This window comes from Anopheles merus, chromosome 2R (assembly GCF_017562075.2).
Source record: "Anopheles merus strain MAF chromosome 2R, AmerM5.1, whole genome shotgun sequence".
NCBI lineage: Eukaryota > Metazoa > Arthropoda > Insecta > Diptera > Culicidae > Anopheles > Anopheles merus.
This window is the reverse complement of record NC_054082.1, coordinates 36,714,827-36,730,195: the sequence shown is the minus strand read 5'-3', so window position 1 is coordinate 36,730,195 and position 15,369 is coordinate 36,714,827. Positions and strand designations below refer to the sequence as shown.

The window sequence follows — 15,369 nt, the reverse complement described above, 5'->3', positions numbered from 1 at the left end:
ACAACCCCCCGAAGCATAACAATGTGCAGAACGGTGGCGAACGCCCGAAACAATCGCAACAATGCCGCGCGGCCAACTGCAGTGTTTTGTTTTGAGCGTGTCAAAAACCACGTTGCCTGCTTTGACGTTTGCACAACTTTTTTTTATTTTTTCAAATCGACAGTTGACTGAACGAGCATTTGATTGGGAAACAATGTTATCCTGTGATATTGCACTTTCTACTTTCGCACTTATCGCACTTATGTTGTATACATTTTGTAGCAAGTTTATTACAAAGCAATAATTAGGTGGTAACATGGAAACACTATCACTATTTGAATTAACAGAAGATTGCAGTGGCAAAAAACAGTTCACCAACGAAACTTGCGCTGTGTCTTTGAGGAGTCGGAAATGAATTTTAACGAATTGGAACTCACCTCAAAGTGGTACATTACCAGTTAAAAATACTAGTACATCAAGAACGTTTGAATGATTTTAAATAAGTAGAGTGAGAGGAATCATCAATTATTCACTGTACAACTCGATGGCAAAACGAATTATCTCAATTGGCAACATACATTTTCCTCACTTTAGAAACTGTCGATTCACATTCGCATTCCTTAACTAGCTAAAACAATAATCAGAATATAACAGCTCTCTCTCTCTCGTGCTCTATCGCTACCATTCGCTTGCGCAATTATTATCACAACCTTGCAAACGTTCAAAACCGTTAAAAAACCCCTTCTTTGTAGCATTGCACCGTAAAACAGCATTTGTACGGTATTTCTTCGTTCTGTGCTGTTTTGCGGCTCATTTTCTCGCTTTTTTTTTGTACGTTTTCGTCCTGCGCCCCTTGAAAACCGGGGTGCCGGATCGACTGAAGCGTTCGTGGCCCGTGCAAACGAACCATATAATACAGCAGATCGTTTGTTTTGCGAGTTTCAGAACGTCCGCTTAAACGTTCGCTACTGCTCTCCCCCCGGAGCTGAGAGTGACGACGGCGGCACACCCTGACTGTTTAGTTTCCCGGCAATCCGGTTGATGTCCCCCGCCCCCGTTTTCCAATGATTGCGGAGGCTTTCGCAGGAGCTGTGGCTGAAGGCAGCAGCATTTACTCTGTGTATCTTTGGTTTTTGTCCCACCCCGGTTAGCTAGCGCTGGTCGCCTATTTCGGTGGCCCTTCCGGCACATCACCCTCAACCGTGGTGGATGGGCTGTTGCCCGTTCGCGCACCGTTCACCTGTTTGCGCAACTGTTCCCCCTCCGGGACCCACTTTTTCTTCGCCCGCTCAAACGCCTCGATAATGCACGAGCGGAACAGCTTCTGGTGCAGCACGTACGCGCTGACGTGGCCCGCGTCGAGGTATCGAATTTCGGCGCCGGGCCAAATGTCCTCCAGGCTGGTGCAGCCATCGCGCGGAATGTACGCATCGTCCTTCGCGCAGACGGCAATGATGAGCGAGGTGTCGTACGGTACGGAGAAGTTCTTCAGGTGCGTACATTCGTCCATCATGCCGCGCATGAACTGTAGCGCTTCCCGTTCCCACCACCGCTGCTTGGTCGTGTCGATCGGGATGCGTTTCTCTTCCGCCGCGGCGCCGTCCGCCGTCGAGGAGGAGCCCCAGCTGATGTATTCCATGATTTTCGTACCCACGGACTTTGAGGCGGCAGGAGCGATGGCGGGCACCACCGTCGGTGTGACGGCTTTCCCTTCTGCCTTCACCTCCAGTAGCACCGTCTTGGAGCCGCTCGGGGCGGTAGTAGCACCACCTTCCGCCTGCAGCTCCTCGTTGTGGCGCTTGAGCGCCAGGTGGATCTTCACATTGAGCTCGTCGATCTCTTCCTGCGTCAGCTCGCAGCGCACGTTCGAGAGCAGCTTGTTGAGCAGCGGCTCGGACAGGTTGAGCGCGTTCGACCGGTTGATGTGGATGAGATTTTTCTTCTGCTCGTGCTCGGGCGTAGTTTCGCGGATCACGGTCAGGTTGACGTCCGTGGACGGATCGCCGCACACGAGATCGCTCGTTTCGTCAATGTCCTGCCGCAGCTCCTCTACCGACTGGTTGAAGTTCTGTATGAAATGCTTGCCGGCCACAAATGCGTCATCCACCACGGTCACCATCTTGGAGAGCCGCTCGCGGAAGTTACCGTCGGCGAAGTACTGCGTCTCCAGCACGTCCCAGCTGATGGAATGGCTCATGACGCCCTCGGTAAACACGGCCGAGGCCGTCGACCAGGACAGGCAGGGTACGAGCACGAGCGGTTTCGGCCAGTTCGTGGCCGCCAGCGAGGCCATATGGCCGCCCATCGACAGTCCGGTGATGCCGAGCGGGCCGTACCCGTTGCGTTCGCACCAGTTCAGCAGGACGAGCGATTCCAGCACCAGGCAACCGCCCATGACGAAAATGTCCGACACATTTTGCAGGCTGGATGCACTGTTGGATGGAGCAAAGGAGGTAAAGGAAACGTTAATGAAAAGCGCTTTTCTCTAGTGACTCACATTCACCGGCCCCCGGTCTTACCGTTGCTCTTTCGGTTTGCGCAAACCGTAGAAAGGGTTTTCTAAGATAATTGCACCCAAATTCGCTTCCTTCAGCAGCGGTTTGGCAATCAGATTCCGTCGCTTCCAGTAGTACTGCAAAGGGTAGAGGCACCGTGTGAGTATGCTGCGGCCTACACCACCCCACACACCCCGACACCAAAAGCAACTTACATGATCCCCGGTGCCGGCCAGATGGATGCAAATTGGCTTGTATCGCTCATCGTTCCACTTCAGCGGCAGCAGTATCTGGAAGTGAGCGTTCTGTGCCACGTCCGGCACCAGCCCGGGCATGTAGATTTCCAGCGGCGATATGAACTTGCCCTCCAATATTTTGCAGTCCGAGTGGATCTCCTCCTTGGTAATCTCCACCGGGTAGTCACGTGGCACCAGCTGCGAGCAGGCGGCCCGGTTCGAGATGATCTTTCGGAAGGCAAACAACCTAAAGTGGGGGGGGGGGGGGAGGGAAGACGGAGATGGTCAGGCCATTGATCTGATGTAACGATGGGGCGGTAGGAAGTGATTGGACGATTATTTTTAAAAGCCATTTCACCCCCGTATGCCATTCGTCAGCGCTTTGACGGTTGACGTCCCAAGGGACTTTCCCCCTTTAGACAACCCACCCTTTTGGGGGCGAGTTAAAAATAATGCACTTAGTAAAATGCTTCATGTGTTGTTGTGTGCCAGCGATATCACAGCAGCTTCCGTATGATCACAGCGGGTTTACAGTCCACAAATGTCGGCCGATGGAAGTCAACAACAACAACAGCCAAAAATGGCAATTCTACAACGCGACATTAGCATTTGGTGGTTGTGGAAGGTCATGGGAAGGGATCGGCTGCGTATTTAACGCGTGACGGGTTTTGTGTACGTGCGTCCGAGCAGGCGTTGCTTTACACGCTGGAGAACTACGACGGTCCAATGTGTGCTAGATGAGTTTTCATGGCGACCATTTCTTCAACCCAATTTTAATTTAATGACCCTTGTTTTTAATATTACAAACTAACGGCAAGTTCTTCATTCGGAAGAATATTATAATTAGCAAAAAGCGACGCGTGATCCGGTGATAGGTCGCCAGTCATCATCACCCACCCACCATCATCATCACGCAGTAACCGGCATTTTATTATCAGCAGTATTACGTTAGCGCAGCTGATAAGCCAGAATAGACCGTTTTAGCTACATTTTGCTTTCATTTTTTGCTTGCTTGCTTGCTTGCCAAAACCCATTTCCAACAGGCCATGTAAAATGTAAACAATCTCTCGCCTACAGCAGCTGGCAGCACTGCTCTCGCTGTGCATGTGTTGGTGGTACGGTACGGCAACACGTTCGCCACCGTGTGTTGGTATGGTGTACCGCTGTTGCTGGTGTATTGGTAGTGAGTGAAATTTCTTGTTTTTGTTTTGAAAGATATCGGTGTGCGAGATCGTACGATGTTTATCCTTCTTCTTCTTCTTCTTTCCTGTGCATCTCCAGCCTGCGACATGCGTCGGACGTGCGTAGAAGGAAATTGCGTCTTTGCGAAACGCAAACATCCCCCCACGAAAAGAGACACACCTCCCAACGTTATCGTCGTCGAGTGTCAGCGACCAACTCGAACGAATGTAAAGCAACGCTCACACACACATACACCGATACCCCCCACAAGGTGTACTTTTTCGCACGCACGTAAGCACGCTTCCCGTTGTTGCTGGGGATGTTGACGACAATCAATCCAGAAGCTTCTGTACGCGCGGAGTACAACACAGCGCACCACCACGCCAACGCAACCGCTCGCGCCTGTGTCTCCTCACAATGCACAATTAATACACCGCGGGTCAGTTCGGTGGGAGAACACCGGAGTTGTGTTTGTGTTTTTTACCACTAAAAATAGCACACACATCGGTGGGCCACCAAACACATCGGGCCCGAAAAAAAGAGGAAGAAAAAAACATGGACGCAAATGCGTCGCCTGATTGGGGTGCCTGAGTAGTGTGATAGTGGTTGCCAACTAGTGGGTTGGCATTTTTTTGAGGTGGCCAAACGCGCCAACACCTATATCATCACGAGCCGGATAGCGAGGCAAAATTATGTAATTTGACGCGGCGGGAAGCACTATTTTCGGCCGGGACGCTCATTCAACTTCGCACCACCCATACCTTTCGAGATTTTCCGGCTTGCCCCATCCTTTGCAGAAGAACTTGGTCAGCAGCAGCGAGCGATAGAGCCCGTCCAGGCGCGATGGAGGCATGTTGGGTGACGTGTGCTAGAGAGTGATGTCAAACAACAAAGAGGAACCGCACACAGCACACAAACGGCACAACCGTCGCTGAGAGAAGAGATTCGTCTGGAAGGAATGGCACACTTTTGTTTTTGATCGGTTTTGTCACACCACTTTTTCAACAGCAGGCCACTCTTCTTTGCTTCACTTTTCCACTTTTCCTGCCTGCCTGCCTACTCAAGCGCTCTGTTGTGTTTTCACTTTTCTTTTCCTTGCTTCTATGTGTTGCAAAAACAATTCAAACACGGCTCAAAGATTGCAAGAAATCACACCATAGCTTTTCTTCATTCACTGGTTTGCAGCAACTGGCCTTGCCTGCCGTTGGGTTTGTATATAGCGCAATCGTCTGTTGGAGCGTTCGACTCGTCACGACCAGCCGACCGACCGTGCACACACCACCGGTGCTTTGTGCTTTATTCGAGCAATTGACCCTCCATCACGTAGGCAGCGAGCACTTAAATAATTTCGAATAAACAATCGCACACACATGCAGACGCGCGCGCTCTCTCTCGCATATACCCGTTCGTTGGTGGTGTGTGTGTGTGTGTTGCAGTCGGCGCTGTTACGGCTGCTCGTATGTGTGTGTTGGTACGGGAAGGGCTGTCAAAGTGGGCTGTTGACGCTTGTTTTGAAACCCACATTTGGCCGGAATATTTGAAAAAATGTAAATGCCGATGCGGTAAAACATGTTTTTCTATTACATTGTTGGTGGAGATACATTGTCTAAGTAAAGACTTTTTTTCTTTCATTCGAAACAACATAATGATTAGCTAGAAGCTTCACCATTGCTTCATAACTAATCTCTTGTTATCTTTAGTTTAGACTGGTCTTGGAGAAAATTGCAAATAGTCACCCACTGATAGTATTAATCCTGTAGGATTGTAGCATACATGCTCGGCTTTTATCACTTGCTTCCGAAGCTCTTTGTCCTTGAAAAACAACAACACTTTTCCTCCTGGCATTGAGACATTGGACTATTTAGATAATAAATAGCACAATTGAAATCACGCCATCCGAAATAAAAAAAATGTGTCCCCCCCGAACGATCGTTTTAGCGCGAAACTAACACACAGATACAGGTTTCTATTGTGCTTGGCGCGGAATGCGGTGTGGCGCGCTAATGTGCAAAAAATATGCAAAAAAAGCGCGACTGCAACTTCACCCACACAGAGACACCGATGGCTATACTAAATTAGTCACTGCGCGCATTTACCCACAAACATCTGAAACCCACTGAACTACACACGGACGAGCCTCCAAATCGCTTACTGGCTGTGTGTTGTACCTACACGCAGTAAGTTAGACAGTAAAAAGAGTGTGAGAGATCATTCTAACAGGTACTACACAGCGTCGTACTGCACTAATACCATCATCATCGTCCTCACGACTACCCCATACCTCTCGTACACCACGAAAAAAAAGCACATTTAATTAAATCTTGTTTATTTTCGAATGCAATGCATTGCATTTCTGCGCCTCTTGCATTCCTCACTCGCCGGTTGACAAACGATTGGGCCCTTTTTCGTCGCACGATCGCGGAACAGCATAAACAGGGGGAAAACAATAGTTTATCATACTTTTTTTTAGGGGGAAGGAAGGATTGTTTACTCTAATTCCTTTTGCGCAACGGTCGGGCCGGAGGTAAATTCATTTCTCAATCGTTAGAAATAACACGAACCAACTAACATGATATTATCACAATCTTCCATGGGGATTTTTCTTTTGTCAATATAAATTGACAATTATTTGGCCGACGTGTATAGGGAAACAGCAACTAAATGGTATGAAACGGGGAGGGTTAAATGTACCTTTATTGAAAATATCTCAAATCGGTATGGGATACAGTGAGTGTTACAGAAAAACCAACTTTGGGCGCCACACAATACTCTATTATCCTCTCTCGCTCTCTCTCTCTCTGTTTCTTCCTGCCGATGATTGCGCGGGGTCTTCGCCGTTATCTCTCCTTCCCCTTTCCATCTTCGGCGCTACTCTTGAGAGTACTGTCGTTCGAATTCTTCATCGGACGGGCGCGTGTTTACTACTCCTTCCTCATCTGTTCGCGCTAGCATAATGCTGTCTGAGTCATAACTGTGTCTGGTGCTTGCTCTACTGCGTGTGTGGCGCGCTACAGCAGCCCGTTGTTGCACGATTCGAAGCAGAGGATCAATATTTCGCCACAAACGCGACTTGAGATTTGCTTGCTAGTGCGAGAAGTGGGAGGTTTCACTGTAACGTGCCACTGTGTGTTTGCCAGTTTGAGACATTTTTACCTGAAGCCGCCACCGAATCGAAATAATTCAACCGCTAATGTGTCGCGCGTTTAATCCAATACTCTGGTACACACACACCCACCGGGTTTCCTCCTCCACTTGTCTGTTGTGAAAAGCATAGATGGGGTGGTAGAGAACATTAAATGACCTTCTCCTCTTTTCACATACATCCTGTCTTCGCATGTGGACACAAACAAAGACAGACCCCAAAACGAGCGCTGTGTCGGGGGATGGGGAAAGGATAATTCTGTTTTTGTTATTGTTGTTATTATACCAACTTCCATTTTACGAAGCTAACGGTCGTGTATAACAGCTCCCTTTGTTGAAGTGTTATACTAAAAAGTAACAACATTAATGTACCATAAACCAAACCGTTTGTACGCGTGGTTTTGGGGCTAATGCAATGCTAATGCGCGTTAGCGTTAGCATTGTATAATTTTGCCTTAAAGCTTTCGCGTTCAGCTAGGCAATAGGCAGACTAAACATAGGAGAACACAAAACTTACATTAAACATGTATTCATTCGATTGGAAAAATATAATGTAATGTGTTTATCGGGGTTTGCGGGCAAGCGACAAACCAACGCAACGATCCACAACACCACGCCAAGTCCGTACGAATACCCGGAAATAGCGATAATAAAATAGAAATGATGTCAAAATTCGTTTGTTTGTTTATTTGATTTTGTTTGATACTATTATGTTTTCATAGTTCCAGAGAACATCTCCTCTACTGCTCCACTCCACGCTTGCACCTGTGCCGTGTAACTACGTTGCAACACCTCCGCTTATGGTTGCGCTTCCTAGCTTCCCCCTCTTTTGCATACACAGTTACGTTCATATTAAGTAAATGTTTCATAAGTTGTTGTTTATATCGTTTGAAAGATGCAATATAATTGATATTTATACTTTCACATAGCGTGTCGATGCTCGGGGCTCGATCTGAGGGGAAGGGGATCATGGGAGGGATGAACGATAACATCCGCACCACACCCTACCGCGCATTTGTATGCGCCTCCACCAAGTGCCAGTGCCTTGCAGACGTCTCCATCCTTTGTCCATCCGGCTGGGGCGCTTTGCGGTGGGGCTTTTACATTTTAATAACAATATTCGATTCATATAATATAATTCTCATTACTTCTGAAGGGTATCATCATCTACTGTGTCAGATTTCTTTACGATTTCACCTCAAACAGGCATGGGGGGCTTTGCACAGCGATAGTTTGCCGAAGTGCAAATCCATCTCAAAACATTGTAATTCTCTTCTTTTGCTTTTGCACTCCTCGTGTTTGTCTGTGAATTCTTCGTTCGTGAACCCTTACCACTTTTCTCAATAAATGCTTGCGCATTCATTGCGTTAAGATCGAGCTGATCACAACAAAAACCTTGAACGTTCCTACCATCAAGAAAACTTAAGGGCAGAACAAATAAGCTACCAAACTGAATCAATGACGAAAGTAATAGAATTTTAAAATTTCTAATTAGAGCAAACTATAAACTTAAAAAAAGAAAGTTAAACCCAAAAGACCGAAAGACTTTAGTGAAGGAATAATTTACAACCTGAAAGTACGCGAAGGAACTGAGTCCAACAACAAAGAGCCCAATTAAGCCGAGAATAAAACCGTTCCATTCGTAAAACCCCAGTGCAGAGGCAGTTTTTGAGGCCAAGAAAATAACATCTTGAAGTATTAATTAGTAAGTCTATAGGAATATTGCTGCCTGAGTAAATGCTTACTCCTCCGCTTTGCCGTCGGTTCTTTCTCTCTGCCTCTTTCAGCATCCGTACTGCAGCTGCAAAACATATAATTCTATTTCCTCCTCTCCTGGCCTTTTTTTTTTACTGTTCAGGTCGATATCGTCCTCCTTCCTTTACCGTTTAGATTTTGCCTTCGTCCCTTCCGTTCTTGCAGCGCCAGGGCCAGCTTTAGTTTGCCTACCATTTGCCACCTCATCGGTGAATACTATGTACAATTCTTACATGCATTACTTTGTCATAGAGCCACACTTTTACAATGATCTAAACTGTGCACAAAGTTAAATATTAACCCTTGCTTGCGTACCGTTGCTATTTTATCCGACAGCCAATCTTTCTGTGTCTAGTTGCATCCACATCCTACATGCCAATCCAATCCAACGTACGTGGGGGAGGGTTAGCAGATTCTTATGTGTACATAATGGGAAACACCAGTCTGTAGTCTACCGGGTACTAATGTAGCAGACGCTGGGTGTCACTTCTTATCTGTTTTAATAGTTTTTTTTCACGCACTTCTACTTATTCTTTACACTTGCGCACGCTAGCATTGCTAGCCGGCTCATTCCGGTATGGATGGAATGAGGGAGATGACGAAATGTAGCTATCTTACCTTCATATCATACACATTAACTGACAGCAACGATCCATTCCCTTCCCGTTGGCCGGTGTTGTGTGTGTTTGTGTGTGTGTGTCCGTCATATTCGATAGAAATATCCATTCTATGTACTCCTTCTAACGATCCTTTGAATGCTATTTACAAATGATTATTTTTTCCTGAAACAACAGATCTACGATTATTATGTTTGCGTAACGAACACACATTATCCTTCGTGAACGTACCTTGGGTTTTAGATCTAACTTGCATCCCTTCCATATTATTCAACCATGTAAAGTTTTTGTCAGTCGTTTGCTGTTACAGTTCGCACCATACCGACGACCGCCGGCCCTCTGCTTGTCTAAATTATCTTCATCTAGTTCTATTTTCGATGGTCGTTTGCACCATCCACATCTCCACCAGCAGCACCACCGCCTTGGCTCTCCGCCTTCGGTTAAGCAACTACAGCAGCAGCAACAGCGGTAGCTGGTACGGCGACGCTTCCCTTTGTCTGATCCTTACTACTAACATCACCAGCATCAGTAATCGAAGACCGCGCCCCATCGGGAGGGGACGGCGGTTCTCCATTGCGGAACATCGCTTGGCGATGAGTCAGTCAAGAGCAAGCGACCTCGGCTGCGGACGCAGCCGGTGCCGAACTGTTACCGTTACTACTGTCGTTACTACCGCTACCGCTGTTGCTGTTGGTGGTGCTGTTATGTGGATTGCCGTTGGGGTTGGAGGCCGCGGTCGCCGGATCGAACGAGCAGCTCTCGTCATCGAGCATGCCGCCTTCGGCACTGGACGGTGGCTCCTCGGCAGAGCTCGAAGGGGCAGCACTTTCATCCCTTTCGCCGTTTGCCGGTGAAGAGGATGTGGCAGAGGAGGTGGACAGTGTAACGGTGTCGCCCGGGACGGTGGCAGTGTTGGACACGGCTGTATTGGTGGTGGTAGTGGTCGTTTCGTTCCCTTCCATGCTTTGCGTTTCGGTGGTTTGTCCGGGCGTCGTCGACGTCGTGCTACAGAAGCTGCTGTTAGAGGCACCATCGAACTGGTACACATTGTTGCAGGCAGATTAAACGAGAAAAAGAGCGAAGAACAAGAGTAAAGATAGTCGTAAAAAAGTTCCTCTCGGTTTGGATTCGGTGTGCGGAGGACAAATCCAAACGTTGCTACGTGTTGCTACAGCTAAAATTAAAAAAGAACTATGCTGCACTCACGGAATCGTTGCGTCGCTTTTTACTAGCGCTGCCATTGCTGCCCGCCGGCGATGCAGCGACGGGACTGGTCAAAGAGCTAGCCAGATCGCTTGATTTTCGTTTACGAGAACCAGCATCCGCTGGTGACGCCGAACCGTTGGAATTCCCACTTGCACTGGCCGTGCCGCCGCTGCTGCTGGACTGTGTGTAGCTGTCGGAGATCTTTCGTTCGCGCTTCAGCAGATTCGGATCGAGGTACTGGGTAAGCTGCTTTCGTCTCACGTGCCTAGCCTCGATCTTCATGCCATCCTTCAGCAGCTTGATGTGTACCTGTTGGACAGAGCAAACCCCAAAAAGGTTTTAGCATACGGTGCATAGAATGGGCCCCAACAACGAAACGGTTCTTACCGCGTGCTTGTGTACGGAATCGGTGAAGCTTTGTATGCTCTCGGTCAGATCGACGTTCAGGTTCTCGGAGCGTTCAAACTCCAGCCCGATGAACCAGAGCGAACAGAATGGGGTCGGTTTACCGTCCGCCCCGTTCAGTGTGGTGGCCGAGTTTTGTTCGTGCTGCTCGTAGCACTTTGGGTTCACGTGCGCAAGATTGATGTGCTGGTTGCGCTCAAGGTTCTGGATGAGGTAACGTATTTTCGACTCCACCAGACCGCACCACTCCAAATGATCATCTGCATTGCTGGAGGTGACTAGCAATACGATAAAATGACGATACCTAAGGGAAGGAGAACAAAACAAGAAACAGTTGTTGCAATGATGTCTGCGCATTTTGTCGAGCACAAACGCACAAACAATCGAGCCGTAACGTACCGGTAAAAGAAACTCGGTGCCTCGAACAGCTTCTCCCACATCTGCTTGCCCATCATAATATCGTCCGTTATCTGCATGCCACGGTTGAACTCCATCAGCATCACCTTGCGCGTGGAGCTGGACACGTTGAATGTGGAATTTTGCTGCGGATACGCGGGCGTTATGATCGGCATCAGGTGGAACCGATCCTGCACATTTACTCGCGGATCCCAAACCTAACATGCAATTTCAACGAAAGGATCATTTAGAGCTTAACTTGTGTAGCGTTGGTCAATTCCGCATGAACGACAGCATACCTGGAATCCTAGGTTCACGTTGTCGGGCTGTTTGAGCAGAACCGGTTGGGGCCACTTCCAACGGGAGAAGACGAGGAAAAATTTATGCACCAGCGTTGCTGCCACTGCATTCGGATAGAGCTGGCACGTTCTAGCGACCAGCATTGCCCAGGAGACACCTCCAAAGTAACCGAGCGAGTTGGAGTATATTCCATGTCCTGCAATTTTAGCACAAAAAAGGTAACATTAAAGAAAAAACCTCCATAACCGCACAACAACGAACTATCGCCGTCCAATGCCTACTTACGCTTTGCCCACAGCTTAATTGTTCGCAGCGCCAGGCGAAAGTTGTCGATGTTAGGTACCAGCCGCAGGATTTCGTCCGTCACTCGGCAACCGTTCAGGCTGCGGACGGACTTTTGATCCAGGTTCTTCAGCAGCATGTCATCGCGCAGGTCGAAATTGTCGGGAATTTCCTTGAGCGCCAGCCGAGCAAACAGCAAATCGATCTCGATGCCATCGAAATTCATCTTTATAACAGGTACAAACGCTTCCTCTACCGCCTTGCGAACGAAAAGGGCGAACGAAAAGGGCGAACGAAAAAAGGACACAAAAGCAGTCAAAATTACTGATACTACCCCTTCGCGTCGCAACACTACCCCTGTCGCACACTTACCCTACACTCGGTGACTTCCGGCTGCTGCTTCAACAGCTCGAAAAACGAACCGAAGTAATCGGCCCGCTCTATATTGCGCGGTGCCACGCACAGGGCATCAATATCAGCCCCTTTGTGGTGCACCCCGAGCCGGTACGAACCGAAGGTGTAGATTTTGCCGCCAAGCTTTTCGGCCATCGCTTCTGGCATGTTCTTTGAAATCGATACATCCCGCACCCACTGCTTGACGAGCGTGTTCAGCTTGGCGAGAATTTCCATCCGATGGTTCAGTTCCTCCTCGGCCTCAAACACATTAAATGGTTCTGTAAAATAATAACAAAAAAGGCAATCATTCATTAGTTTTGGTTGAGAATACCACCCTCATGTTGTCTTATCTACTATTAGGAGTGAATTAAAGATAATGTTTGTTTCTTATCAGGCGCGTGCGTATCCCACCCACACCCGCTTACCTAAACTTTTTTCCAATTCCTTTGTTTTCTGTATATCCTCCGGCTTTGGCTCAGCCGTACTGATTGCTGACGTCATGCCGAGTGTCTTGGTGGCGGAACCGGATCCGCCGCCACCGTTGGACTGGGACCGCTCGGAGTTCCACATCTTGCACGACGCTCACTTTGTGCAGCCTCTTTGAATGTTATGTTAAGACAATCGAAAACTAATTCACCAATTTGCGGTCACCGTTTTGGCCCTTGGCAGGCGAGCCTCAGTTAGTTTGTCAGAATTGTATCGGCTTCATGCAGCACACGAATGTCCGTTGATATCACTTCATCAAAGTATCTATAAGATGTAGTTCTGTTATTTAAAGCAGATAGCTGAAATTAGATTAAACATTTTTAGTTGCAGTAGATAATACATTTTACCGATTATCTTACCATAACTCCATGCCAGTCTGGAGAACTTAAAAAACCGTTTCCTAGCGGAACCAACACCACTAAGATGTGCAAAAAGTGTTCCTTCTATTGCACACTTTTTCGATGCGCTGTGGAGTTGGCTAAAACTCCTCTCAACAACAGTTAAGCAGCAGCAGCAGTTTCTTCACATTCCTCCAATTTCAGCGCACCCGGTTGGTTGGCGTTTTGCTTCCGGGTCAACATCCGGGCTTCGGGGAATTGTTTAAAGCAGCAGTCTTTCTCACTCAATGTTACGGCCGACGCAGAAGATGATGCGTTTTTCTTTTTCGTTAGTTCTACAAGAGAAAATGAACACATGATCAGTGAAACACTAAAGTAAAGAAACATATAGGACAGTTGTGGCTACCACACTGTCCCGTAACGCTCGAAGGCGAAACGAACGGGTAAAGCACATTGCTGCCCCCGGTAATGGGTCGCTACCCTGATGTAACCCAAGCCACTTTCCAATCCGAGTCGAATGGTGTCGTCATAACGACCACTCTCATTAGGCTGTGCGATTAAAAAACGGCACACGGTAAGCCATATCGTTTCTCGGAAGGATGTTGTTCCAATTTGTTTTTTCTTTGCTAGTCTTATCGCCTTGATTACGATCTTAGTAGGCGAACAATGCCGTGTCGTGCTCTTCTCCGTCGCACCATTTCCTACGGCACTTTAGCTGGCATTCTCACAAAGCCAACACCGTCTGCAACGCGCGTCCTCCTCCTGCGCGGCCGTGAAATGTTGTTCGATAAAAAAAACACACACACACACGCATACTCACCCGTAGTTCGCAAACACCACGTCGAACGGAAAATGAAAAGTCAGCTTCTTTTTCACCAGCAAACTCCAGCCAGCGCAAAAAGAAACACCCCAATGACAGCTCCGGTTCCAGGGTGTGTTTGTGTGTGTGTATGAGGGTGAAAGAAAATTCGGGGTCATACACAGCTACACGGGTGCTGACGGGGTCGTCGTCGGTGGTTGGTGTACCTGCAGCGGGGTAGTGGAGTTTGTAGGCGCGGTACAGCGTAAATGCACGCAGCAAGACGGCAACGCGAACGCGGGGCGTTTATGGTCCACAAACCGCGTTTGCTCTGGGAAAAAGCAACAACTGGATTGATGGAAAGCACACACCAGCGAAAATGCTACGGCAGCTCGCGCAACGAGGGGATGCAGTGGGAGACGCGCATGAAAACAAACGGCTTTACACGGCTGGTACGGCCCCCGGTCGGCTGTACGGGCAACCCTTCCACGGAGGCAAGCGGCGGCAAGACGCGAGACGGTTCGCTTTCAAACAAAAACACGACAGGGAAAAAGGGAGAAAAGAAAACTTAAACGGAAACAATTCTCCCCCCACACACATACACACACACACACACACTTGCGCTACTCGTTCGGGGCTGCACGGCGTAGACCCTCTCTCTCTTTCTCCTTGCGTTTTACCACTTCACATTTCACACACTGCGAAAATGTGCATCTTCACGTGCTTTGCCTTTGCCACACACCACTATTGCACTAGATTGCAATCTAGTGCGGCCTCCAGTCTTTCTTTCCGCACGGCCGATCAGCTCTTTTGAGATTTAGCAATGCTCACACACAGAAAAAGTCCAGCATCATCACGGTCGACGGCGAGCGAGTCCGGATCCTTCGCGACCAATCCTGTGGCACCGAACGCGGAAACGGGAATGCTGGTCTCTGCTCACTGGTAGGAACGCTGAAAACACGCTGCCAACACGCTGGACAGTTCCGGTTCACGCACGGTTGGCCTACGATGGCTGTCGGGTAGGTGGAACTGGTAGAAATTACGGTATTTTCACTTCCTAGTGCCGCTTGCCAAGTCGCGAGGTACCACTCAACGCGCCGCCATTATTATTATTCTCATGAAACGTTCTGTTTCGCGTGAGTGCTGCACACAGTGACGCTCGCTGGATCGCTCCAACTGACAGCTACAGGTCATCGCACGTGACATGAAAACATCGAAAGGAAATCTCATCGAATTTGTGGTGATCTAAAATGACCGTTTTTTTAAACAATCAAATACTTATCTCAACGGAGTGAAGTATGCTGCGAGCATTTTATACGATGTAATTTACATCATTTTGTGTATTTTATTTTCGGT

At 48.3% G+C, this 15,369-nt stretch overlaps 2 protein-coding genes across 6 annotated transcripts; both read right to left on the bottom strand.

The window, feature by feature from the left end:
- Positions 1-784: 784 nt before the first annotated feature.
- On the bottom strand, positions 785-5,214 carry LOC121590666 (protein ABHD18). The gene is made up of 4 exons (XM_041910530.1): positions 4,654-5,214; positions 2,690-2,957; positions 2,499-2,611; positions 785-2,411 (listed from the first exon to the last, which is right to left on the bottom strand). Exons 1-4 carry the CDS (start codon positions 4,743-4,745, stop codon positions 1,145-1,147), a joined length of 1,740 nt encoding a protein of 579 aa, XP_041766464.1. The 5' UTR covers positions 4,746-5,214; the 3' UTR covers positions 785-1,144.
- Positions 2,891-15,146, bottom strand: LOC121590665 (poly(A) polymerase beta). 5 transcript variants are annotated; one of them, XR_006004467.1, is made up of 12 exons: positions 14,035-15,146; positions 13,236-13,549; positions 12,816-13,175; positions 12,367-12,668; positions 11,998-12,253; positions 11,712-11,908; positions 11,416-11,630; positions 10,999-11,320; positions 10,612-10,920; positions 9,637-10,442; positions 9,407-9,570; positions 2,891-2,957 (listed from the first exon to the last, which is right to left on the bottom strand). XR_006004467.1 is itself a non-coding variant. In XM_041910529.1 (10 exons), the coding sequence occupies exons 3-10, from the start codon at positions 12,958-12,960 to the stop codon at positions 10,008-10,010; spliced, it is 2,181 nt and encodes a 726-aa protein (XP_041766463.1). In that variant the 5' UTR covers positions 12,961-13,175; positions 13,236-13,549; positions 14,035-15,146; the 3' UTR covers positions 9,636-10,007. The 5 variants fall into 5 exon arrangements, 1 of the variants encoding a protein (XP_041766463.1); XR_006004465.1 differs by lacking the exon at positions 2,891-2,957 and adding an exon at positions 6,551-7,148; XR_006004466.1 differs by lacking the exon at positions 2,891-2,957 and having other exon boundaries at positions 8,884-9,584.
- Between the last annotated feature and the right edge of the window lie 223 nt (positions 15,147-15,369).